At 50.4% G+C, this 25,278-nt stretch overlaps 1 protein-coding gene across 1 annotated transcript in view; it reads left to right on the top strand.

Annotated features, from left to right (window-relative positions):
- Positions 1 to 25,278, top strand: part of PLXND1 (plexin D1) — an 86,101-nt gene that overhangs the window by 46,256 nt on the left and 14,567 nt on the right. Inside the window, exons 15-28 of the mRNA XM_049826750.1 lie at positions 1,657 to 1,796; positions 2,581 to 2,748; positions 5,066 to 5,156; positions 5,339 to 5,614; positions 6,542 to 6,691; positions 10,563 to 10,677; positions 11,746 to 11,853; positions 12,553 to 12,665; positions 13,906 to 14,013; positions 15,115 to 15,245; positions 15,665 to 15,863; positions 21,730 to 21,876; positions 23,945 to 24,101; positions 25,161 to 25,264. Of these exons, the coding sequence (XP_049682707.1) occupies positions 1,657 to 1,796; positions 2,581 to 2,748; positions 5,066 to 5,156; positions 5,339 to 5,614; positions 6,542 to 6,691; positions 10,563 to 10,677; positions 11,746 to 11,853; positions 12,553 to 12,665; positions 13,906 to 14,013; positions 15,115 to 15,245; positions 15,665 to 15,863; positions 21,730 to 21,876; positions 23,945 to 24,101; positions 25,161 to 25,264 (2,007 nt within the window). The remainder of the gene's footprint in view (positions 1 to 1,656; positions 1,797 to 2,580; positions 2,749 to 5,065; positions 5,157 to 5,338; positions 5,615 to 6,541; positions 6,692 to 10,562; positions 10,678 to 11,745; positions 11,854 to 12,552; positions 12,666 to 13,905; positions 14,014 to 15,114; positions 15,246 to 15,664; positions 15,864 to 21,729; positions 21,877 to 23,944; positions 24,102 to 25,160; positions 25,265 to 25,278) is intronic.

Genomic DNA, 25,278 nt, shown 5'->3' with positions numbered 1-25,278 from the left:
CTCTTTAGTTTTCTTGGTTCTCCTCTCACGTACAATGGCATGAAGATGGAGTAGACTACACCAGGCAAGGCTGGTCTTGGTGAGACCTGAGCTTGAGCACTGATAGCAGTTTACCTGAAAAAGTTTAAAAGACTTTTAGAACTGCCTTTCCAAAGAAGATCCTTTGTAAAATACCAAATATTGTTTGTGAGCTATATCTTTCAAAGTCCCTGTTAGATGTATCTAGAAGAGACAGAATTCAGCTGTAATTCTGCTGAGGAGGAGGGGGAAACATGATTGAGAGACTTCTCCAGGACATTATAACAGGCTCTGGGTGAGCTGAATTTGCCAAATGAGCTGGATTTCCAAAAGTTGCAATGGAGGCAATCAGTGCTGGCAGTGCAGTGAGAGTAGTAGCCAGTGGCTCTTGCTGAGGGGAGGAGCTGGAGGGCTTTGGGTAACATGAATAATCCTCTCTGCTATTGTTGTAACTACACATTTGAATGCATAGGTTAGGGGCCAAGGGCAGGAGACAGCTGCCTGCAGACACTCAGAGAAATAAAAATTAACAAAATGAATCCTGTGGAAATGGGTAATGATCAGAAACAACAGAGGAAATGGCTGTGGAGGAATAAAGCAGTCTAAGTGTAGGACAAGGGCAAGGATAGCTATTAATAAGCATGTTTCTGTGGCTGAGATTGACAGGAAAGGGCATTAGCACCAGGCAGTATGAAGCAGCTTAGCCCATGTTCTTCAGTCTGCTCCAGTGCGGTTTTGCTCTGCGGCTGCAGCAAAGGATGGGCTGTAGTGGTTAGCAGGCTTCAGCCAAACTCTGTAGCCTGGCGGGTCTTGTGCCTCCAGGGTTTGCGGTGTTTGACAGGGAATTACCAAGTGCCTTGTGGAAGGGTCTTGAAATAATTATTTGCTCTGCCCTTGGAGTCCTATTCAAACCAGAGCAGGGAAGTTGCCCAGCAGAGTCTCCTGGGGTGCTCTGTGTAGCAGACATGAGGGTTCAGCGCTGCATTAGTTATCAAAGCCTCAAGCTCATGAATCTCAGGAAGATTTCCAGGGGCTGCAAATGCAGATAACATACATGGTAATTTCTGCTGAAAATGGCAAGAGGCAAAGTAACTTCCCCCTTAGTTCCTGTCGCCTCAAGAGATTCAGATTTGAAGCTTCCTTAAGAAGGAGTTTGATATTCAATTATCTAGACCCAGGTGGCTGTTTTCACAGATCTCAAGGCCATCATCGAGCAGGGCTTTAGCATTATCTTCGCGTTCAGGAAGAAATGGATCTGGAAGGGCAGAGATGGTGGGAGCTGGAGTGAATGAGAAATTTCCTTTTGTTGATAGACCTTGAGCTGTTGCCAGCTCTGGACACTCCATTGGAAATCTCAAGGGACTGGTCGGATCCTGGGCTCCAGTTTGGACTCATGTCTCATTTATTGCCAGAACTTAGGGACTGCAGAGAGTCACAGAGGTTTTATATGATCTCACTCCTCAGCACTTGTACCTCTTCCCTTGTTCTGAAACCCTGCCGGCAAAAGCTTTTGCTGTGCTGTTTCAGAGCCTCACAATACTGGATACTTAAATTTACTGAAGCAATTCCCATATGCAGTGTGGAGTATCCAACTGTGAACTTACCAGGCTAGAAAACAGATTTCCCCTCTGTTTTTAGCTTCCCGTGGTGCAGTCCATAGCTCCCCTGAATGGCCCGAAGGCTGGAGGCACCAGAGTGACCATCAGAGGCAGCAGGCTGGACGTCGGCTCTGAGCTCCGCGTCCTCGTCAATACCTCCAAGCAGTGCACTGACCTCAGGTGGGACTGGGTCTGGGGGCTGGTGCTGAACTAGTGGCAAGAGCCAAAGCATTAGGAAGGATGTTATGTCCCCCAGGAGATCAGGAAGAGCTGGGGTTTGGGTGGAGGGCACCACTGAATGCTGCTGCTAAGTCTTGGAGCCAGCGTAGCATCCCCACCGGCCTGCTTGGCTGCTGCCTCCTCCATTTCCAGCACCCCATGAGCCTGGTGTCCCCAGAGCAGTGAGGCAGAGCTGCGGTGCGGGTGCCTGACACAGGATGGGGCAAATTTCTTTGGCAAAGTGACTGCATTGGTGTTGCCGCGACATGGCAGCAGCGACCAGCAGCCAACGAAGTGCTTCTCACACACCATTCGCAGCACGCTGCCGGGCCCCTTGGGTGGTCTGGGACCAGGACCAAAACCCTGGGAGTGAAGCAGACGTAGGCTTCGTTCCCATATCTGCTGGAGGCAGAAGGCACCTGCCTGCCCAGGGTCCTGCTCCTGCAGCAGCTTGCTGGTCGGAAGAAACCCCTCCTGCTGTATGTTCCTGTCTCATCAGTGGGAAGAAGTAGGAGCCTGCCCTTCCCCTTTGGCTGTGTGGGAAATCAGTCTGGCAGCCTGGGATGGTATATGCTGAGAATTGCTCATTAGTAGGCAATGTAGGCAATTGGCACGTGACTGGAAGCTCCTTGCCTGTGTCTGCCATCTGCCTCGCTTCCGAGGGGGTGCTCAGGTCCACGGTGTCTGGCTCCGGGCACTCTGTCTGCCATGGCTTCTGCAGCTTACCCTGCCTTTCCCTGCGCAGCCGCAACGACAGCACCATCACCTGCACCATGCCGTCTGCGGAGCTCACCACGGCCGTGCGAGTCTGCGTTCAGTTCGAGAACAAGTCTTGTGCCAGCTACAACATCACGTTCAAGTATGAGAAGAACCCGATTATATCAGACATCAACCCCAAAAAGAGCCAGATCAGGTAAGATCACTCCCCCAGCGGAGACAGCCAAGTCTGCCAGGATTTGTCCTCCGTTTTGTGGCCTTTGTTGAGACCAGCCTCTTAACTTTTGCCGAATGCAAAAGTGAACAGTGCTGTCCCATCAAAGCGCAGAGCTAATTGGAGTGTCCTGGTGTAGCCTGCTGCAGGCAATGTGAGTTTGTCCTGTCTGTGCTTCAAGCTGTCTAGATGCAGAGTAGATCCTGAGCAAACCCCATGTCAGGAACCCCAGAAGTCATCGAAGCACAGGCAGGAGGCAGGGTATGGTATTGGGACCCCATGCCACACTGTCTGTAGCATCATGAATTCCATTTCAGAGCTGGCACGTGTCTGTAGCTGCCTGCAAAAGAGAGGGTCAGCTCCAGGCTGGTGGGAGAGGGTCCTGCCAGGCAAAAGTGGCTTTCTCAGACCTGGGTTTGACACATTGCCTTGCAGACAGGTACAAAAGGGCACCGCAGAGTGCTCTCAGGGTGCTTCAGGGTACCCCAGCACTGGAGTAGAAAAGGTCTCACACACCAACACTGTACGTAGCTCATTTCAGTGCATTTAGGACATGGAAGAAAGTCAGCCTTGGTAACTGCACTGTGTACACCTGGTGGGTGCTTTAGGGAGGTTCAGGTGGGGGGCTTTATGAGACCCTGAGGATTTTTCTTGGCAGTCAAACTGCTGAAGGATAAGCTGAGATTTGTAATTTTGGATTTCAGCCTTCCCTGAGGTCACAGTATTTAATTTTTAAAGTGTGTTGCTTTTAATTTCATGTCTCTCTGTGGAGCTCTCAGGCTCCTGTTCCTTTGCATACCATGGTGAAATCCCACCTTCCTCAGCTGTGGACCCTGGAAAACCCAGGGCTGACCAAGAAATCTGCGAGTCCAGTGCCTGTGCCCACAGGACCATGGTGAAAGCAGCACGCTCAGGGCACGAGCACGCAGCAGGCTCTGATGGTCTGATCCCCTTGGAGCAAAGCCGTGTCTCGGCATTCCCAAGCGCAGCGCCAAAGATGCAGGCTGTGGGAAAGTTAATGACAAGGCACAGCAGTGACTCAGCCAACCTCAGCTCCTAGCAGGCTTGTGAACTATGCTGAGTGGGGAGAGCGGTATCTAAACACAGAGACAGTGGAAGAATGTCACTGCCCATATTCACAAGGGAAACCACCAGGGTATTTCTCCTTCACCTTAATCTGCTTTCTTAGTATTTACAGCAGTTTCCAAATTTCAGACCACTGAAAACATGACAGCAGTCTCTCTCTTCACACTGCTCGTGGCTCATGTAGTCTGACTTAGTTCAGCCCAGTGCATTGCTGAGCTGTTGACCATGAGGGCTCAATAACTTGTGTAAAAATTTAGCTGGATCTGATTTATCCTACCATATTGCTAAAATAATCTGTGTAAGCAAAGTTTAAAACAAAACAGAAGTTGTAAACTAGTCTGCCAATGTGACAAGCTCTTAGTATCATAACTACATGGTAATATCCACAGATTTCAGAGAACCTGACTTTCAGGGCCTTGGACCCAAAGTCACTGTGTCTGGAGTGGTCTTCAGATAATAGGATTTGTAAGTCCTGACTGTTCCCTGACAGATGCTCCAAACAGATCAAATGTGATATGGAAGAAGGAGAAGGTAAATCCAGGGTATAACTTCTGCTGTCCAGAACAGACAAGCGGTGCCGGTTCTCTACCCCTTGCTCTGCCTGGCAGTCTTGTGTGCATCAGGGCCCTCTTGTTACTGTCGTTAATTGACTGCACATTGAGAGGCCCATGTTTCGCATTCCCCAGGCAGCAGATCCAAAACACAAAACAACTTTCACATTTTGATCTAAATCAGAAGTGTCTGGGAGATGCAGGATCCCTGTCAACCTTAAAGGGATTTCTTCCCTCTCCAAGACTTACAGTTCTCTGCGGGTCGCTGTGGGGCAGGGAATATTTCTTGGCCCTTGCTTTGAGGGGTTGGAGGTTAACCTCTTTTACCGCCAGTGGTCTGGGCAACCTGCTGCATACCCCTGGCATGCAGAGGCAGGCTGCTTCTCTGGGGAGTGGGAGTGAGGGGTCAGTTTTCTGCTGCTGGAAGAGGTCGCCCCTTTCCACCACAGCAGCTGCTGCTCCTCCTTCCTTCCCTGATATCTTGGTAGCAGTGTGGATGCTTGCTGTAAGTAGGAAGACGACTTTGGCTGTTCGGTTACATTTTCTGCTCAAGCAGCTGGGAAACATCCCTGGGAAAATGACAGCAGGGAGACCCAGCCATTGCACCTTGCTGCTGTGTTGTCTTCTGCAGTCACCCTCTTTTTCTCCCCTTCTCCTCAAAGCGGGGGCAGGATCATCACCCTGGAAGGAAGAGGCTTTGAGCTGGTCCAGAATGTGTCCATGGTTGTCCGTGGCATCGGCAGAGAGCAAACGGTGGGTGTCCCTGCTGGATATCACACAGTAACTGGAAGCAGGGCTGCGTGCCTGGTGCCTGAAGACATTCGGGGTGTGAAGCTGAGGCCTTAGCCTGTGCTACAGATTGGGCTGGGACCAGGGCTGGGTGGGAGCACTCAGGATGTCATGTTTTTGATGTGCATGCTCTCTACTGCTTTCAGAGCTGTAAGGTTCACACTGACACCGTGATCACCTGCCCCTCTCCAGCTGCCTCCAACATCACTGCGGGGAGCAAGCCCGCACCCGTTGATTTCTATCTCAACGGTCGCCTCTATGCAGACGACCGTCCGGCTCTGGATGAGGAGATGTACCCCGAGGAGGCCTTGCACATCAGCAAGTTCAGCCTGGAGTACTATGCCGACCCCCAGTTCTTCACAGCCAAGAAGGAGAAGTGGATCAAGCATCATCCTGGCGAGCCCTTAACTCTGGTTATACATGTAAGAGAGTGGCATTTACAGCTCTGCTTCTTTCAGGGTGTTGCCTGCTCCCCACTGGGAAGCTCTTCAGTCCTAAGTACCAGCACAGTGACTGTCCACAAACACAGGAGAGAGAAGGGGGTGGATGAGGACAGGGGAGTCAGGAACTGTGCAGGAGCAGGCAGTTCTTGCTCAGCCTGCTGCATCTGCATCTCTGTTCACCAGGAGACACAGCCCAGCCTGAGGATGCCCTTTGAGGCATGACGACAGAGAACTGTCGTTTGACAGTTTGAAGGATGTAATAGCAAGAAGCTAAATAAAATACTGGACATATGAAAAAGAATGATAATGCACTGGCCTGAAATCAGGCAGGTACTCCAGAAGGTCCTGACAATAGATATTTATTCCTGCAGAAACAGGTCATGCATCCTTCTCTTTTGGCTACTGAATTCAGCTCAGTTAACAAGGAAGTCAGGGTACAGCAATTGAGTGGCTTGGACAATATGCAACAGTAATTCAAAGGCCATTGTTCACTGCAGGATATCCTCACTGGTTGCAACGTGCTTCAGAAACACACTCCCCCTTTCTCAGGCTCTGCAGACGCATCCCCTGGCTATCCCCTCTTGTACATCCTTCCCCCCTCCCAGGTGGGGGCTTAGATTCTTATCTTCGGTGCACAGCCAGGGCAGATCAAAAGCAGCTTTTTCCAGGTTCCATGAGGGGCTTGCTCATCCCATGCCCCATGCTGAGTGAGGAATGGGAAACAGGAAAATGGGGAATGGCCCAGTTCTGGGTTTCCTGTGGAGTGCTGGAAAAATGTCCTTGGTGAGGGAGAGTTCTCCCAGGTCTGAAAAACAGCAGGGAATATGGAAAGTAAAGCAGGAAAATCCGTTGCAATTCCGACTGCTACACTAAAGACTGACATCCTGATTCTATTTTTGTCATTAGAAAGAGCCTGACAGCCTGGGCCTGGAAAGCAATGAGTACCAAGTGAAAATTGGCCTTATCTCATGCGAGATCCAGATTGTTTCGGACAAAGTCATCCACTGCTCTGTCAACGAGTCGCTGAGCACCTCGGAAAGACAGTTACCCGTGACGGTGAGTTCCAGGAGCCTCCACTCTCTGAGAGTGCGGGGCAGAAGGGATCCCTGTTGCAAACCCTGTGTGCGAAGGAGTCGGCTGTGTGCACAGGCAGGACCTGCCAGGCACGCTCGACGGCAGCCTTGGGGAAGGGTGGACAAGGCATGCTGCGCTTGCAGCTGTCCCCGGGGCGGCTGGCTGGTGGGATGCAGGTGTCGTCAGTGTAAGGCTGCCTTGAGTCATGGAGAGGGGCTGCCACGCTCCGAATCGTGGCACACTGGCAGCTGCCCGCTGAGTTAACTGCGCTGTAAGCTGGAGGGGGAAGATTTTGTCAGTTCTTGGAAGGTACTGTGAAATCCCAGGCACATGACATTTTGTCACTGGCAGTAATTTTCTTTCTGCCCCTCATGAGATACATTTGGGGATTTCCATACAGTCTTCAGTCAGCTGGCCTTCTCCTGCCAGCAGAAGAGCTACAAGCAGACATGAGAATCCAACCTTACCAAGCTGCAATAAGCCACTGGAGATGGGTGCCTGTGTGTGACCGGGGAGGGCAAGAGGGGTACGCAGGACTGGAAAGTTTCGTGTTGCTTCCCAGGGGCTGCCATTCTGTCCCTGCGAAGAGTGCAGTGTTCAGGGCTGTTGTTCATCTTTGTGTCTGCAAAATTCACAATATTGTTACTGTCCTTTTTTCCACAGAGGGCTTGACTTAACTGCTCTTCTTGCCCTCAGTTTCTCTCATGTCATATGCAGCCGATTGCCACGCAGGGATGTGACTATGGCTCTTCGTATGTGAAGAGAAAATGCCTCCATCTCCATGGTCTGAGACCCTGCAGTCCCCCTCCCAGTCCATGTGTTAACAGTGAAGGGGTGGGAGCCAGCAGCATGGGCAGGGAGGAGGAAGGCTGCAAAGGGAGTTGAGGAGGCTGTGGATTTGCGCTGCCCAGAAGAAAAGCACAAAGATGCACCACCAATTCACTGACAGGGTTGTCCAGTTTACTGGTTACAGTCTGTGGTGTATGAAATTCTGTTGTAAACTGGAAACATGGAAATGCAGAAGTAGCAGAATTTCCCAAGTCATTTTAATGGAAATTTTAAATAGGGTAATTTTGGTTTTAGTGAGAACTGAGAAACAGGGAAATCCCTTTGGGGAAGAAAAGGAATTTATGAGTTTGCTAGTCTTGGTTTGACATAAAACATTCAGGGCAATGCCCTAGTAGGTCCCTAGGAAGCAGGAGAATGATACCCAGCCCTAAAGTATCACATAGCTATTAAGAGTATACCAGCAGTGAGAGTGCAGCTAAATAATCAACTTGTATTCACATCTGTGCATGCTTATTAAACCTTCATATGTGGTTTATCGCCTGCTGGCCATTTCATAGGCAACAGCTGCCTTTATAACATACTTGTACTAGCTTTGATAACATGGGGCCAGACTTGCGCAGTGGTCCCTACCTGATTTTCATCAAGGACAGGTATTGTGGGCTGCAGAAGCCTTGCCCGCTGATGCAAATTCTCTCTTCTGGCAAGCTGAGCTGCCTGTTGTTGTGACTGCCCAGTTTGTTCTTGTTTAGATGGTAGAGCTCACATCTGCAATGATCAGAGCACAGCAAACCAGCCCTTTAGAATGTGTCCCACTGTTGATCTCAATTCTGACCATGATTTTGGGTATGCCTATTCTGTGAATGTGTTCTCGGGCCAGGTCCATGTTAGCAAATTGCACAGGGCAGCAGCAGCTCTAGGGAGAAGGAGCCAGTGATGAAGATGGGGCTCCTGAGCCTCCCTGTGTTTTGGTGGTCACTTTCGAGTAGCTTTTTTGGGAGTGCCTTAGGTGAGCTGGAGCTTGATTTTAGTCTAGTTTAGTCCCAAGGGGATCCCGTTCACGCCCTGGGAGGCTGCAAGACAGCTCCATCCCATAAGCTGGAGAATGGTTCCCAGTGGCTCCATGCCCCAGGAGTCCTGCCCAGCCCCGACAGCTCTTCCCAGGAGCAGCGTGTCCTCCGGCCCCAGCCCCTTCTGCTTGCCCCCTGCATGCTGGTGACAGGAAATGTTGCCATTTAACCTGCAGCCTAATTAGAAAAAATTGTATCGAGTAGACCTGTGCAAATACACAAGAGAAGCTTGCGGAGGCCTTCAAACCTATTTTTGTTCATGACCAAACTGTTTAAACACTGAATTAAACAGCAAGTGTGGGATTTCTCCTCTGGCAAATGCAAAAGGTTGAGTTGGTGGGGAAAAAAGACTCAAAACGCATCAAGGACTTGCCTCATTGCAGCATTTCAGACGAAAGAGGTGAAAATCTTGAGGCTCGGCAGGGTACTGTGCAGACTGTCAGACGAACCTCCACAAATGCTTGCGTGATGCTCAGGGCTCCCCACCCAGCAACTTGACTCCCAGCCAGTGTGCACCGGCGAGGAGACCAAGGCTCTTAGTGCTGGACGCTGCCTGGAGGCACCACCCCAGAAACCACCAGCACCAGAGTCTGTCTGAGGGCTGGTACAAGGGCACATTGGGGCTTGGAGCCGCAGGAGCCTGGCTGTGTGGTCCAGCACTGATGGTCGGAGGCACTGAAGGTTTCCCTGACCCCCTGATGGCAGCCAGTGTTGCCCGCAGCAGGGCAGTCCTTCCTTTCTCGCCTGTGGAGGGAGCAGCGCAGGGGCAGACCTCCAGGATTGTCTGGATGCCTTTAGCTGGCAGCATCAATGCCCTCACCAGCGCTCCCAAGAGCAAGGGGTTGGATTTCCTGGCAGGCATGGAGCTGTGCGCTACACGGTGTTTGATGCATGGACGTGGTGGGAAGGCCCTGCTTGTGACACTACTTTGGCCCAGCTCCTGAGAGCTGACTGTAATTTAACCACAGTGTGGACTTTCCCCAGAGGTGCTCCATGACACAGATGTAATCATAAGATTATTCCATCTCTTCCCTACCTCGTTTCAGTTTTTTTCCTCAAGTTTTTCTCACTCATTCCTTGAGAGAAGTGAAACTTGCATTTCCAGAAGCAAAAGACTAGTGTGGTCATGAGTTTTCCTTATCAGATGATGCTCTTGAACCCTTTCATCCCAGGGCCCTAGAGAGCCATTTATAAACAGCGCCGAGTAGACTCGCCAGCCTGCCTGTGATGTGTGTTGGCCTCTTCCCTTCTGGTGATGAGGAGACCAAAGGACTGAGCTCAAGTGGTTTGTGCTTGGAGTCATAAGAAGTACAGGTTGGGAGCAGAGCCAGCACCTCCTGACACCCAGTCCAATGCTTTAGTCTCAAGCTCATTATTCGTCTCTGGTCTCATTACTATTTATTTTTATTCCCTTATTTTATTCCGTTACTGTATTTCAGACTTTAAAGTTTCTTTACCTTCCTTCTTCTGAGTGGCAGCAGTTCTTCTTTTGAAGGAGAAAGGAGAGTGTAGCTGGAATTTAAGGGCCATTCAAAGGCATAACAAAGTCGGATGATTAGTGGAAGTGGTTTTCTAGTAAAAGTAGTACAGACAGTACTATATGGTATGGTGAACTCTCTAGGAAAGGGTTGTCTTGTTCTCTGGGGTGGGTACAGTTGGGCCGTGACGTGGGCTGGAGCCTGCAGCTCTGCCACTGAAGCCCTATGGTGGTCCTAGGATGGGCACCACTATGGTACCACAGCCTGCTGTGAGCCAGCCTCAGTTCCCTCAGAGCATGCAGGAAGGGAATTGGGCTCTTTCGAGACACACAAAGTCCCCGACATCCAGCACTGAAAGGCACAGCCTTGCCTCCCCGCAAAGCCTGGTGGGCTGAGCCAGAGCAGTCAGTACATCCTTGGGCGAAGGTCTGCTGAGCACTGCCCCGTAGTTCCTCCTTGCTCGACCTCTAAGCTGCTTGGCAACATGCTGCTCAGCTCCTGCTTTTCCTCCCTCCCTAGATCCAAGTTGGAAAGTTCAACTACACAATTGCGATGCTGCACCTTGGAGGAGGAGAGACCGCAATCATCGTCTCCATCGTCATCTGCAGCATCTTGCTGGTCCTGTCTGTTGTAGGTAAGGGAACAGAACGATGAGTTTCCAGGCTCTGCTGAGGTTTTTTTCTCATTGCATGTGGAGGGGTGAAGATGACTCACTCACATGTTAGGAAACCTCTGTGGGCTGCAGTTGTGCAATATCTGAAACTGGTCTGGGTGCATCAAGTAGCCACTCTTTGTACAGGACCAAGCCAGTACCCAAGATCAAAGCTTTCTGCAGCATGAGGTGTTTGCTGGCTGAATTCATGGTTCAACTCTGTTACTTGAGCCTGTGATATTTATAAACTTACCCTTTTCCCCCAAACACTTAGTAGCCACTATAATACAAAATAAAGAAGGGTGTGAGAAATTGGTCTTGGACTCATACTGACTTGAACAGGGCTCACTCACAGGCATGACTGTCCCAGACTATCCCAGAGGTCTACCTAGCCCAAGCTCCTGTCATCAGTAACAGCCAGTGACAGGCACCTGGCAAAGAGTATGAAGAACAGAGTAAGCATCCTTAGCTGGAGATTTGGAGCAGACACAACAGTTTGCTAACCTCAGTGGAAGCTGTGCAACACACCTGTGTCCTCTGGCTAGGGTATCTTCTCATTGCATGCCCAGAATGGCTGTGCAGCAAGAAACCTGTCAGTTCACAGCAAATGAGATGTTTCTAATAGGGATTTAATTTATTTTTAATAAAGGTTATAACGCACACTATTTATTAAATGCACCACCTGTCATTAGAAACATATTTCTGGAGGCATGGGAAGACTGTCAGCCATGAACACTGTAATACAGGTGGTAAACATCTTAAAATCTGTATTCATTAATCAGCTGGAATACATTAATACACAGTTAAGTTGAATATAGGCAGCCCAGACCTAAATTGAAGATGACAGTTACAGCATGATCATTAAATTCCAGCTGGTTTTACTTATTTACAGATAATTGACAACCGCCTGATCAGATACCAGTCTTGTAGGTGTTAAACCAACACTGCATTTAGCTTTCTGCACCCGTGTCAGCAGAGGACCGCTCTGATCCCAGCTGCAGCTGCTCCTAAGACCTAGTCCAAAAGGCTTGTTCCCTTCCTCTTTTCCAGCTCTCTTTGTGTTTTGCACAAAGAGCCGCAGAGCGGAGCGCTACTGGCAGAAAACCCTGCTCCAGATGGAGGAGATGGAATCGCAGATCCGAGAGGAAATCCGCAAAGGTAAGTTGCCATGCTGGGCACTGAGGAGGAGCCAGGACTGGGAGGGAGATGCCGGAATAGCAGGATTGAAGCCATTCACCACCTACTCTGTAGAAGTTTATAGAATTATTTATAGGAGAATTTCTGTCATCGCCTTTGAGCTTTGGCAGGGTTTGTGAATGAGGCTCAGTGGCTGGAAGTGTGGCTCTGCCGCTGTCTTGCTGCCTGACTTGGGCAAGCCATGGATCTTCAGCGTCACTGGTTTCCCTGTCTCGGGGTTAATGGCCCTTGGCTGTGTCAGAGGGTTGTTTGAAGGCCACACTAATCTTTAGCATGCTTTAGGATTAGGTGCAACAAAAATTGCAGCATGGTCCTGCTAGAGCAATGGGAGAAGCAATCTAAGCATCTGCATCTGATGTCCCTGGGGTACGTGACTGCAGCGTAGGCTGAGGTCCTCCTGCGGAACCAGAGTGAGGGCTGATCTTCTGGAGGCAGGGAAATGTTCTCTCCATCAGTGCTGCGCGATGTGACGTATACTGCTGATGGCTAAACCCTGATGGTAATCTGCTGCTCCTCGAGAAAACCCTGCTTTAGCTCACTCGAGGGAAAGGCTCAAGGAGGCAGAGATGAGACATGCCACGTTTTTCAGTGCCAGCTTGCTTACTGTCTCAGCTGGTAGAGTATTGGAACTCTTACCGTCTGCGGGTCTCTTTGTGTAAGGTTTTGCGGAACTGCAGACAGACATGACAGACCTGACCAAGGAGTTAAACCGCAGCCAGGGGATCCCATTCCTGGAGTACAAGCACTTTGTCACCCGGACATTCTTCCCCAAAGTAAGGCGATACCGCGTTTCACCGGCACCTAATCACTCCCAGGTCCTTCCTAACCAGATTGGGGCTCTGCTTTCCCTCTGCTAAAGGGTTATTACAGTGTAACAAAATCATTCCACTGTTATATATTTACTTGTCACATATTTCAGCCTCAATTATCGTCAAAAGTGGAGCCGCAGCTCCTGGGGTGTGAAGTGAGGTTGGGATTGCTTGCACACGAGAGGAGCCCAGTGGCAACACTGTCCCGCTCTGGCTCGCCTGTTTGATGCCGTTGGACATCCTCTTCCGAAAGCGGTCTCTCACATGAGCAGAAAGTGCTGGGGCCTCCCCCTTCTCCCCAGGGGCTCCAATGTCACCCCACTCTGGCAGAGGCTGAGGCTGAAGGGTGGCAGAGGGGCGTTTCTGCTGTCGGTGATCGGGGAGAGGGGGCTTTTTGTTCCATGCAGCATGCCACCGAGCATTCCCAGCTGCTCTGCTGGTCTTCAGGAGCCTGTTAGATGTCTCTCTTTCCCCCTTTCTCTCCTCTCTCTCAAAGGCTGGGTGCATGGTGCTCCCAGTAAGATGCCCCTTGGGCGCCCAGTCCCAGTCTGTCTACCCAGAGTCCTTCTCCTGGGCCGCACCAGACGTACCGGTGCCGTAATTCCCATCACCGGCTGCTTCGTTGTGTCACTGTGTGCCCTTAACAGCGGCTGTATTTCACCCCTGAGGTAGTTGCATTTCAGTGGTGAGGAGTGAGATGATGATTTATGACCGCAGAGTGTTTCATTAGTAGCTATTACTCAAGTTTTTAAGTTATCCAACCTCTATATATCTGCACACTAGAGTCTTTAAGATTCAGGCTGCTATATGAATGTTAGAGATTTAAACATTTTTCCCATCTGTTTCAAAAGTTACATATGTTAAAACACCCAGTACTCCTCTATTTTGACTTAGTCTTCAATAATGCTTTCTCTTCTGGGATTTTTCTAGCTGTCAAATTAGTCTATTTGCAGTCTCCCTACCCTAACAGGCTGTGTCTGCACAGACATCTGCCTCCCCCCATTCTTGTGGTGTTTGCTCATTCAAGAGGCTCTTGCAAAGTGTCTAAAGGCTTCGTAAACCATACCAATGCATTTCTTCATAATGGGTGGTCTTCAGTCCCGATGACATGTCTCTCCATCTCGTTCCCTTGTCATGCACGGCAATGAGAAGGTCTTCAGCCGGGTGCAGCCGCCCTCCCCTAACGCTGTGTGCTTGGTTGCAGTGTTCCTCACTCTACGAGGAGTGCTACATCCTGCCGTCCCAGCAGCTCAGCTCCCAGGTGGGCTCCCAGGTCCAGGAAACTCATCCACTCCTGGTGGGGGAATGGAAAGTGAGTAACCCACTAACAAAACAAATGCTTTTAAGTGGTTGTTAACCATACTCGCGTGTGCTGACAATGCCATGAGTTTTCTTGTGGTGTGTGGGGGGTGCTTGATCACTGAAAACAATTAACACATACCAGCGTCAGATCAGCTTTGGCTGATTGGAGAAGGCAGATCTGTGATCTGCTCTCACATGAAGGAGCATTGTCCTGAGATCCTCCCTGGCTCCACTGTGGGCTTTTCTTCCTGGATGTATCATATTGCATGTCACTTCAGTCCCATACGCAGTTCATGATAAATTAGATTCCTCCTAAGCAGGGACTCGGTAAAAGCTGTGGTTGTCCCAGAGCTGGGTTTCACGTGGACAAGCAGTAGGAATTGAAGAATCAGAGAGTCGCTTAGGTTGGAAGGGAGATCTGCTTAAAGCAGCTCCAGCTAGATGAGGTTGCTGAGGACTTTGTCCAGCTGTATCAAATATCTTCATGGATGGAAATCCCACAGCCTCCTGGGGCCCCGTTCCAGTGTCCAACCACCTTAAAGGTGAAAACTTCCTTCCTTATATTTAATCAGTGTCCCATGCTCTATCTCGTGTCCCTTCTCCCTCGTCCTAGCACTGTGCCGACAGAGAAGAGCCTGGCACTGTCTTCTCTGCCCTCCCACAGGGCAGCTGAAGACTGCAGTAAGATCTCCACTTACCACTTCTTCTTAATGCTGACCAAACCCAGCCTTCTCCACCTCTCTTCATATGCCCACTAATTGTTTTGGCAGCCCTCAGCTGCACTTGCTCCAGTTTGCCAACATCCGTCTTGTAGCAGGCAGCCCAAAGCTGGCCACAGTACTCCAGGTGGCCTCACAAGTGCTAAACAGAGAGGAATGGCCAGTGCCACTGCCCTGCTGGCCGAGCTGCTTCTGATACAGCTGTGTATCACCCACAGTCGTGCCCTCGCCAGGAGAGCGTGCTGCTGACTGGTATCAAGCAGAGGGAGTAAGGGGTCCTCAGCTCAGTACCTCCACATTCAGCAGGGACATCCTTGCAGTCAGAAGGATAAAAGCTGGAGGAAAACAACAAGCGGTGTTTTTCTCACTCTGCTTTCTAAATTTTTCTTTAGATCCCTGAAAACTGCAGACCCAATATGGAAGAAGGAATCTCGCTGTTCTCCACCTTACTCAACAACAAGCACTTTCTCATCGTGTTTGTCCATGCTCTTGAGCAACAGAAGGACTTTGCTGTTAGAGACAGGTATGAACTTCATAACCAAAGACCTGGTAGCTGGAGGAGACTGACTTATTCCTAAGCTGTAAGCAATGCAGCCCATATCGGGAGCCGTGCAATTTAGTTGAAGGCTGAGTTACCCTTGCCTCCCACTTTTCTGTTAGAAATGGACGGCCATAAACCTCCATTATCCTGAAGAGCACCAAAAGGTATGAGTGACTTGCTCCTGAGTGTTTGTGTCCCTGAACACTTGGTTTACCTGTAAGAGGGTGCAAGCTGACCCAAGGTGCTGCAGCACTGAAAGAGGGTTTCAAGTTTTAACACCATTGAGAAGGCTCATGAAAATTGTCTGAAATACTGCCTTTGTGTTTGGGGTGTTCTGATGCCAGTTGGCAGTTTAGTCTTGTTGGATTGGTGCTTGAGTCATACACAATTCTGTGTTTCAGATGTAACCTGGCCTCCCTGCTTACTATTGCTTTGCATGGGAAACTGGAGTATTACACCAGCATCATGAAGGACCTCTTGGTGGATCTAATAGATGCTTCAGCTTCCAAAAACCCCAAGCTGATGCTGAGGAGAACAGAATCCGTGGTGGAGAAGATGCTCACCAACTGGATGTCCATCTGCATGTACAGCTATCTCAGAGTAAGAGAACCAGATCACTGCTGTTGTGGGTGTGAGTTCAGCACTGCGTGCAGTGGTCGTGAGGGATGTGTGGGACAGCTGAGGACCTAAATACCTGCCAGCATTGCCACTTGAATGGTCACTAATGGTTGACAAACTCCAGTATATTGAAAGGTTCAAGAGTGGAAAAGCGACCTTAAATTCAATTGCTTCTCCACTACTGCCTGGGGATTTGGTGAGCTCAGACTTCGCGGCAGGCCTTTCCTAACGCCAGAGCACAAACTAACGTTTTCACCATGCTTGAGAAGAGAGCCGTAAGGGAGTTGAAAAATAACCAGAATGGCTTGAGGTTTTGGAAACTGTTCCAGTTAATTGTTGTTTTCTCTGACCAGCTTGCGCAGCCGTACTCGTGGTCACCAGCCAGTTCAGCATTGTCTGTCTTGAGCACGAGAGCCCTGGCTGTCGGGAGGGATGGTGGCACTGGGGCAGTGGGCTGCTCCATGTCAGTGCTCATTGGTATGTGGGGCTTCTCACGCAGGAGGCGTCCTCTGGCCATTCCACAATGGCCAAACAGATCTTAGCAGCAGAGGTGGGATGTCTGTCCCAGAAGCCTGACTGTATTCCAATGGTAACGAAAAGGAATATATTTGGCATCTCAGAGCACATCAGCAGTCCATCTGCTCAGTGCTTTATCTCCAATGTTTGCCAGTTCTGCTTGGAATTTCCCAGAAGAATTGAGCAATAACTTAATTGATTCCACGGCAGTTAATTGGAGGACACCCCATTATACCCGCAGGGGAAAGCCTTGAAAAAGCCTTTGAAAAATCTCTTCTCCCAAAGTGTTTGCTATAGCCACAGAAGCAATACTGTATTGTCCTCATACATATCATAGTGTCTTCTGATCCCAGCTGATGATCACTTTTTGTCCTAAAGCCTGTGGTTTTGTAGTTCGTAATCTTTCATTTTAGCTCACATAATTAGCCAGTATAATGAAATAAAAGTTACAGGAGTGAATGAGGATGGCTGTGCCAGTGCAGCATGGCTATCCAGCCTGTAAGAGCAGAAAAAAGTGAATTAGTGAATTTTTTTAATCTTCAGGTTTTGTGCCTGTAGTTAAACCATTGGAGAAAAAAAAGTGCTGATCTCTCCTTTTGGAGAGTGGAGACCACATGTGAGGCATCTGATCCAACTCCAGTTTGTGCTAAAAATGGACATTGTGCAAGAAGCCTTTCTCAGGGGAAAAAAAAAAAAAGAGGAAAGAAAGTCGAGTCTTATCACGTGGACCTGAAGACTTGGGCACATTACATAGCTAATTAATGGCAAGGAGCTCCCGAGTGCCGGCACACTGCCCTTTCCTGGGGCGCCTGGCGGGGAGGTGCCCATGACCACAGGCTTGTCCAGGGTCTGTAGTGGGGCCAGTGGCCATCCCTGTGGCCGCGGCAGTGCTGGTGCCAGCTGTGAGCGGGCTTTCCCGTGCCCTGCAGCCCTGGCCCACCCTGCAGAGGGAGGAGGAAGGACAGGGTACGGACGGGAGCAGGTCTGCGGGGTGGCGGTGGCCCTTTGCAGAGCTGACAGGCCACCAGCTGAACCTGCATTTCCATTCGCCTGCGGGTGGGTCCTCAGCAGGGGCTAACATTGCACGCTGGGTTTGCAGTCCCCTCCTTGCTTCATGTGCTCAGCCTGAAGCCATGGCAGTGGAAACCATGGCAGCACTTTCTACCGCAGCCTATTTCCCATTTCTGAAAAGCAAACGGTTTCCATACTAGAGTGCAATAAAGAGTTGATTTCCAAGAGACTTTCACATCACATGTGCTCCACAGTGAGGGCGGGGGACGTGATCAGAGGAGAAACCATGCTGCCTGCTGAAATATGGAGGAGGAAGAGAATTGATGAGACAGAAATGTGCAGAGAGGCCCTTTGGCTGTCCCAGGTGGACACGAGGTCAGCTGTGCAAAGGGATGGGGGGTCTCGGTCCGGATTGGCAGAGCTGGGACCTTTCCCTGCCGTGCAAATGAGCACGGAGCCACTGCAGTCAGACAGACGGCATCTCCTTACACGCGGGCTGGTTTCAGCTCAGGGCTGTGATTTAAATACTAGCGATAGTCAAACACCTCCCAAGTGCCTTGCGTTCCTCTGGATCAAACTCTCTTGCCTTCAGAGAGGCATTTCTTGGTTAAAAAAAAAAGGCTGCCTGCCTGCCTGTAGCACTGGTCTGTCAGACGTGTGACGATGGGTCTGGTTTTCATTCCTGAATTATCCCCATTAATCACAACGTCTATTTGAAACAGCTGCTGCAAAGGTCCCTGCCATTGTGCAGTGGAAAAATTCCAAGTGCTTGTATTTTCCCTTGTAAGTCAACGCTACATGCTCGAAACATTTGTTTCGTATTAATCCCCTGCCTAACAGTCCGTCCATTTGTGTTTTGGGGGAAAATGATTTGAAGGAGCTGTCTTCAACTGGGAAGGAGTTGCAGGCCACAGTCACTAGTGGTCTGAACATGTGGAGGGCACCTGAAGGCGATGGAGTCACCACTTCGACAGGGGGAGGTTTGGCTTGGTGTGTGCAGGAGATATGATGATAGAACCAGCAGGAGGCTTGCTGCTTGGGACTGGATTCAGATGAATTTTGCAGCATTTGCACAATCGATGCAGACCTCTGTTTCTGCAGAACTGAGTGAGAATCCTAGATAAAATGCTCCATGTCTCTTCTTTCTGCTACAGCTTTGGTGGAAAATGCTGGGAAAAAAAGCCTTTCCCATGAGATACTGTGGTACCATTGTGCCTGGGTCCTAACAGGATTGGGGGACCCAGAGTTAAAGGAAAATTAAGGTCTTGGAATTCAGCTTTTAGGTCTGGGTCCAAGCTTCCCAAAGTTTTGCATGTGGGATGGAGCTGAGGTTTGGTTCTTCACAGAATGCAAATAGATAATCGTCCCAAAATTAGCAAGCACTTGGGATAAGCAGCTGTTTTCTGTGCTTTTCCCACCCCAGCCTCACCAAGACATTTTGGAAATGGCTGTAACATGTTCCTGGGAGGACATCTCTAATGACTTGTCAGCCTTGTTAATAGGGCAGCAACATGTGAATCCAGTCTGTGCTCTAAACCTTTTTTTTTTCCCAAGCATATAAAAACCAAGCCCTCCCACGCTCATCGTGCGTGAAACAGTTCAAGTAATGCCAGCCTGAACTGTGCTTTCCATTACTGCAAAGTTATTTCAGTGCCCTGGGTAGCTTTAAGAGCCCGTAACAGTTCAGTCAAAAATGAAAATGAAGTCTCATTAAAATACATTCACAATAGGAGGAAAAAAGGCCCCAGACTGTGTTTTTTTAAGTATTTTTTTGTCCTGAATCAGCACTGATCTCTTCTAGTTAAACTTCCTTTCTCCCAACTAGCCAAGTCCAAAGACAGTTTTGATTCATTTCCAGATGAGTTTTCCGAACAATGCTTGAGGTTTCCAAGTTTGCCATTTTATCTCTAGTCCCTGCCTGCCAGCCCTTCTTTCCCCTCTTTGAAATTTGCTGTCTGATTAGCACTTTTGCAGATTTCCATAACATCCCACAGTTCCTGAGTCTGAAAGCCAAAAAGCCAAACAGAAATAGTATCTCGCCAGCGGAGCGCTGTCGTTATTTCCCATGCAGCCAGTCCTGGGGCTGATCCTGCTCCTGCACACTGTGGCGGGTCTGAAACGCCCACTCCTCCGCTTCCCCAGGCTGCCCCTTCCAGTGCAGCTTTACATGTGCAGGAAGGTGCCACATGGCCAGCCCCGACCCGTGCAGCCATAAAGAGCGCCTGTATCAGCAGGACTGGCACTTCTTTAATATTTTTGGAGGCAGCCACATAGCCATTGGCAGCCCCCTCACATCTCTCTGCGGCCAGAGCTGTGGCCGGGGCCAGAGCTTCCCACGGGGCGGACGGGGCAGGCTCCAAAACCCGGCGCTGAATTTAGCCTTGGGTTCGTCCTTGCCGTGTGTTCACACACATGCACCATAAACAGAGTTCCTGTTCGTAGCAAGGCCGTCCACAGGATCTGTCAGCACTTCTTGTCCAGGGTCAGCTTGGCAGTGCTCCACGGTTCACATTATGGGGAAAGCAGGTCCTGCAGCCTGGGGACGTCTCTGGGTTGGTGTCATCCCCTTGCTTGTTATCTCGTGCTCCTGCCATTCTCTCGGAAGCTAACTCTTCTTTCTGTCTTCTGACACTTTCTCCACTCTGTTTGCGATCCTCAACTTCTCCACATCCCCACGACTTCATGTCTTTGCTTTCTGGAAGCCGTGCCTTCCTCCAATTCCAGCACTGGCAGCTCTGCTGCTGATCCTGTTTTATGCTGCGTGCTCAGAAGGAGCGTTGCAGGAAGTCATTAAACCCCGGCAGAAGGCCCAAGGAGCTTCCCTGTGTTCATAAAAAAAGTTGCCCTCAGAAAATAAAGTGGGTGCACCATTGGCACAGATGGTGCGTGCCCACCTACAGCCCGGCTGTAGTGTCTTATCGTCAACTGCGCTGAATGCAGCCGAATCAAAATTGACATCAAACTAATTGCTTTAGCAATTATAGGGCAATTAGAATAAAAGAGTCACCAAGTCTTAATTAAGAAGCAGATTGAACAGGATTTAGCAGCTCCTAGCTGAGAAATATCAAAATCATTCAATATCTGTTGTCTTGACTAGGATTTCAGATGGCAGGAGTGTTTGTGCGGGGTGTGTGTGATACTCAGAAAGTACATAAATGTGCAATAATTTGCACTTGCCTCGTTGGAAGGAAATTGCACATGAACATTAGGGAGAACGGGACGTACTCCAGTACTGAAAAGTTTCTTAAGAAAATAGCTTATGTTTTACTTGCACATCAGCGTAGCAGACAGCAGAGGATCAGAAATCTGGCGTTAAACCATGTAGCTGAGCCACATCACAAATAGCTGGTCCCTGTTATGTTTTTTGTTTTTATTGCAGCAGTGTCACAATTCACCTCTTTCCTGTAAGACGAAGTTTGATGAATGTAAGGAGTTAAATGGTGTGTTTGCTTGCTGTTGCATGGGAACAGCTTGTTGACCCTGATCCTTTCTGTTTTGCTGTGATCAGGGCTCTGCTGTGGTATGAGAAGTATGAACACTAGTTCCCAGAGCCACAGGCACACGCAGTGGGCTCGCTTCCATGGATTTCAATGGCAAACCAGGCAGTGCAAAGAGGGGTTCAGCTGATACATGAGAAAGCTGGGCACCCAAATATCTCTGTAGGCCTGGATTTTTGTGCACATCAGCCCCATCCTTGTCCTGCTGAGTGCAGTACATTGTACAGTCTGCACTCTGTCAGATTGCAGGAAACATCTCTGTACTGGAGTATGCCAGATTCTCCCTGAAGTTCGTGTGTAATTTCACATGTAAATTAATGCACATTTATATTTTGCTGAGCATTGTGCATGCATGTACCCACTCAGCACAGCTACACATATGCCCCTACCTTCTGAGTGGCACCCGAGCACTCTGCCCGTGAGACAGCAAATGCTGGCACAGCCTGTTGGTGGCAATCCACAGCCCTACAGTACTTGCTGTAGAACTTGGATGGGATATGTTGATGCTGACAAGCACAGTTCAGCCTCCCTGAAAATCACCTGCAGCTGTTGTCGGCTGTTATGTCCTCTTCCCTGTCTGCGCTGTCATGTTGCCACAAGTCTGAAAACTTAGGAGCAGCCTCAGAGACATGCTGGTGGGAGTTGGGGGGCGATGGCACTGAGTACCCACCAGGGGTTCGCAGCACCTGGGGTGGACCAGTCCTGCTCCCTGATGTATGGAGGCACCTTCAGTGTCCGTGGAGAGCCTGTCCCTGCCACACCGCTGGAAGGAGTTTCCACCACCAGGTCCAGTTTGCTTACTTGGTCTTTTTTCCTTTCCCCAGGAGACGGTGGGAGAGCCCTTCTTCCTGTTGATCTGTGCGATCAAACAGCAGATTAACAAAGGGTCCATCGACGCCATTACGGGGAAGGCCAGGTACACCCTCAACGAGGAGTGGCTCCTGAGGGAGAACATCGAGGCAAAGCCAAGGGTGAGTACCTACACCCCAGGGGTCTGACGGGTACGTACCCCAGCAAGGTAGTTGTGCAAGAGGCTGATTTGGTACACGTGCAGGTGCGATAACCACATAAATTGTACGCCTGCGCAGGCACCTTGCTGCTGCCTAAGCTCACGACTACAGAACAAGGCTCACAATGACTGTTTTCATGTCTGTCCCCTGGTGGGTCACCTAAGTAGCTCAGATTAGGAGTAGAGGGAGGTAAGAAAATTTGTTCTGCCATATTCAGAGAGTTAAACCAATAGGTTTACTATTGACGGCAAAAGAGCATCTTCGCTAGCAGTGGGAACGTGCTGGCTGTAAACCTGAGTCCCGGGGTGAGGGCTTTGCCCAGGCTGTTACAGGAGCGGTGCTGAAAAGCGGTTCTGCAAAACGCCTCCTGTGGGAACAGGACTGACAAGGGCTGTGCCTGTGAAGGCCTCAGTTCCTTCCAGTGCCTGATGCAGAATTCAGCAGATGCCTTTCCAGAGGCTGGGTCAAATCCTGCTTTCAATTACCTGGCATAAATCTGGAGCAGCTTCACTGAAGTCAGTAGGTTACCCCAGATGTGCATCACCGTAACTCAGAGCAGGTTCAAGCTCCACATCCTCTGCAGATTCCTGTTACCAATTGACCTGTAAATTTACAGTGCAGACCAAGAGGGGTTAGCAGCAGGGCGCAAAGTATTAGCTTTCTTGGGAGAAACGGTAACTTTGTAAGTCTGAGCAGGGGAAGTGTGGCTGCTTCCTACTTTGCAAGAACAGAAAGGAAAGTATGAACAGGGTATGTTGGAGGAAGGAGAGCAACTGCAGGGTTAGTGCTAACTAACTGGGAATCCCCCACATCGCTGGTAACTGAACCTCTGCTTCAAAAAAACACCTGCATAGTATACAATGTGAAATAACATCTTCATTTAATGCTATGGAGAAAATTGGACTTCACCTGTGCATTCACAATGTTCATAGTCAAGGATGCTGACTCTGTATCCTGGTAGACTGAAAAGAAGTGTTTGTAAAGGAACCTCTAGGCTGTGAAAATCCCAGCCATAACTCTGAGGTGTACCAAGTGTCCTCCTAAGAGGCGGCTGTGCTCATGCACAAGCAATGCTCCTGGCATCTGCAGCTTCCCACTCTGGGCTTGCCAGCCAGGCGGTGAGATGGCTTCAGGGTTGCATTCACCACTAAACGAAGGCGCAGCGTTGCCCTCGGGTTTGGCCGTACCTCGAGCAGAGGACAGAAGCAGAGGCAGAGCTGAGGCTGTCCCAGAGTGAAGCCCCTGGGCGGGAGGGAGATGCCACGCTCGTAGCATTTGGTCTGCACAGCTTGGGAGAGGAGGAGGCACCTGGACTCTGCCTTTCCTTGCTTGACTGGAGTGGCAGCCGCTCCCAAAAGAGGAGAGGATTTTTTACAGGAAGAGAGTCGTTTTCATAGCCCTGCAGCTTTCTGCTGTGACTGTAGCAGTAGCTGTGCATCCCTGAGGTCCAAGCAGGTGTTTGTAGCAGCCTGCAGCCCCTTGCAGCTGCTCATCCTGCTGTTCAGTATGCTCTTGAGCAGGTTATTGGGTGGTGCTGGTGGTGGGCTCCAGTGTTGCAGCAGACACAGCCTGCAGCGTGCTTGAAGCTTGTTTAAACAAAGAAGCTCGGCCCATTGTGTCAGGGAGAGGCTGAGCAATGAGCCTTGGCGGTCCCATTAGTCACCGGTTGGAGCCAAGAAGCTGCAGACATGACTGGTTATGGTGCCTGACCTTGCCTCCCACCCCCGAGGTGGTCTCTGCGCGTCAGGGCTAAGGCCCATTAGCAAGGCAGCGTGAGAGGAGATTGCAGTGTCGCTCCCTGTGTCCTCCTGGCTCTGTCAACAAACAGGGGCCTTCAGCCTCCGGGGGCTATAAATCAGCACCTCTCACTGGCGGTAAAGCCTAGATGACTGCATTTGTTCAGCCTGATTTCCAGCAGCAGGGGGTCCAGAGCGCCCGGGCGAGAGCTGTGTGGGTGCCACAGGCTCCGTGCATCATTGGGAGCCAGCAGAACTGGACAGGTCACCCTTAACTTGGCCTCTGCCTGCAGAACCTCAACGTCTCCTTCCAAGGCTGCGGGATGGACTCCCTGAGTGTCAGAGCCATGGACACAGACACGCTCAGCCAAGTAAAGGAGAAGATTCTGGAGGCCTTTTGCAAGAACGTCCCCTACTCCCAGTGGCCAAGGGTGGAAGACGTCGACCTCGGTAAGGACCAGCCAGTCCTTAAAACCAGGTGAAGCACCTGATGTTGCACAGTAGCTCTTGGTATCTACAGAGGGCAGTGGCTGAAGCAGCACTGACAAGAGGGCAGACATTAGGGCAGCCTTTTCCTGAGTATGGTCTTCAGGAATGAGTGATGAGACCAGATACTGGTGGGCAGGAATAACTGGGCACATAACTGGAAAGAAGCTTTAGGAAAGCCCAAGTGGAGCAGAGGGATGCTTGGACTTGCACCCTTTAAAGTCTACAGTGTTAACTCTAGAACAGGTACCCTCTAAAATGCCCCTGAGCCTGCAGGTGGCTTGTTAATACGTGTCTCTCCAGAAGCAGCCATAATTGAGCCCATGGACTCCTGTCTGCCCATAGATTCAGATCTGTCATTTGTCTACCCAGTGGCCAACTCCTTCTCCCCAAATTTAAGCAGGATCCAAGCCCAATGCTGGTGAGAGAAACCCATGCTGTCTGTGGTGCCTCCGTGCCATGCAGCACGCCATGGAGACGCGCCCTGGCTGGCAGCAGTCGCAAGGCATGACGTTCAACATAGTCAGTGCTGGAGGGAAGAACGCCCCGGCTGGAGCGGTGACAGGCCCCGCTCCCATCAGCTGGTGCACGTGGTGTGTCCCCCATTCACAGATACACGACCAGCTTTGCCCAGCAGACAGCCGCCACCAGCCTTCAGTGGCCACATGCAGGCCACACAGCATCTCACCTGCCTGGTGGTCCATGAGGCAGGTCCCACACAGCCCCCGGGGCGAGACAGGGAGAGGGGAAGGGGGGAGATGTGCTCCTCCCCGTCACTCGGAGCAGAGCCTTTGTCACCTCTCCCAGCTCCACCCAGGCCTGCTCTAGTCTGGAATTCCCCGCTCCAGGGGCTAAGCCTGGAGGCCGTTGCTAAACATCTGCTCTGGTTTCACAGAGCCCTGAGGCCCTGGCAGGGGTCTGTGCAGCCCCCCCAGTGCTGTGTGGCCGGTACCCCCAGCCCCAGGCCCCGCTGCACGTGCCTCCTTCGGGCTGATGTCTCACTTCTCCCTTCTCTGCGTCCAGAGTGGTTCGCCACCAGCACCGACAGCTACATCCTCCGGGACCTTGATGACACCTCGGTGGTGGAGGACGGCAGGAAGAAACTCAACACATTAGCACACTACAAGGTAAACCTGCCAGC

The sequence above is a fragment of the Accipiter gentilis genome, chromosome 23, assembly GCF_929443795.1.
Source record: "Accipiter gentilis chromosome 23, bAccGen1.1, whole genome shotgun sequence".
Lineage (NCBI taxonomy): Eukaryota > Metazoa > Chordata > Aves > Accipitriformes > Accipitridae > Astur > Astur gentilis.
This window is presented reverse-complemented; position numbering and strand designations above follow the sequence as displayed.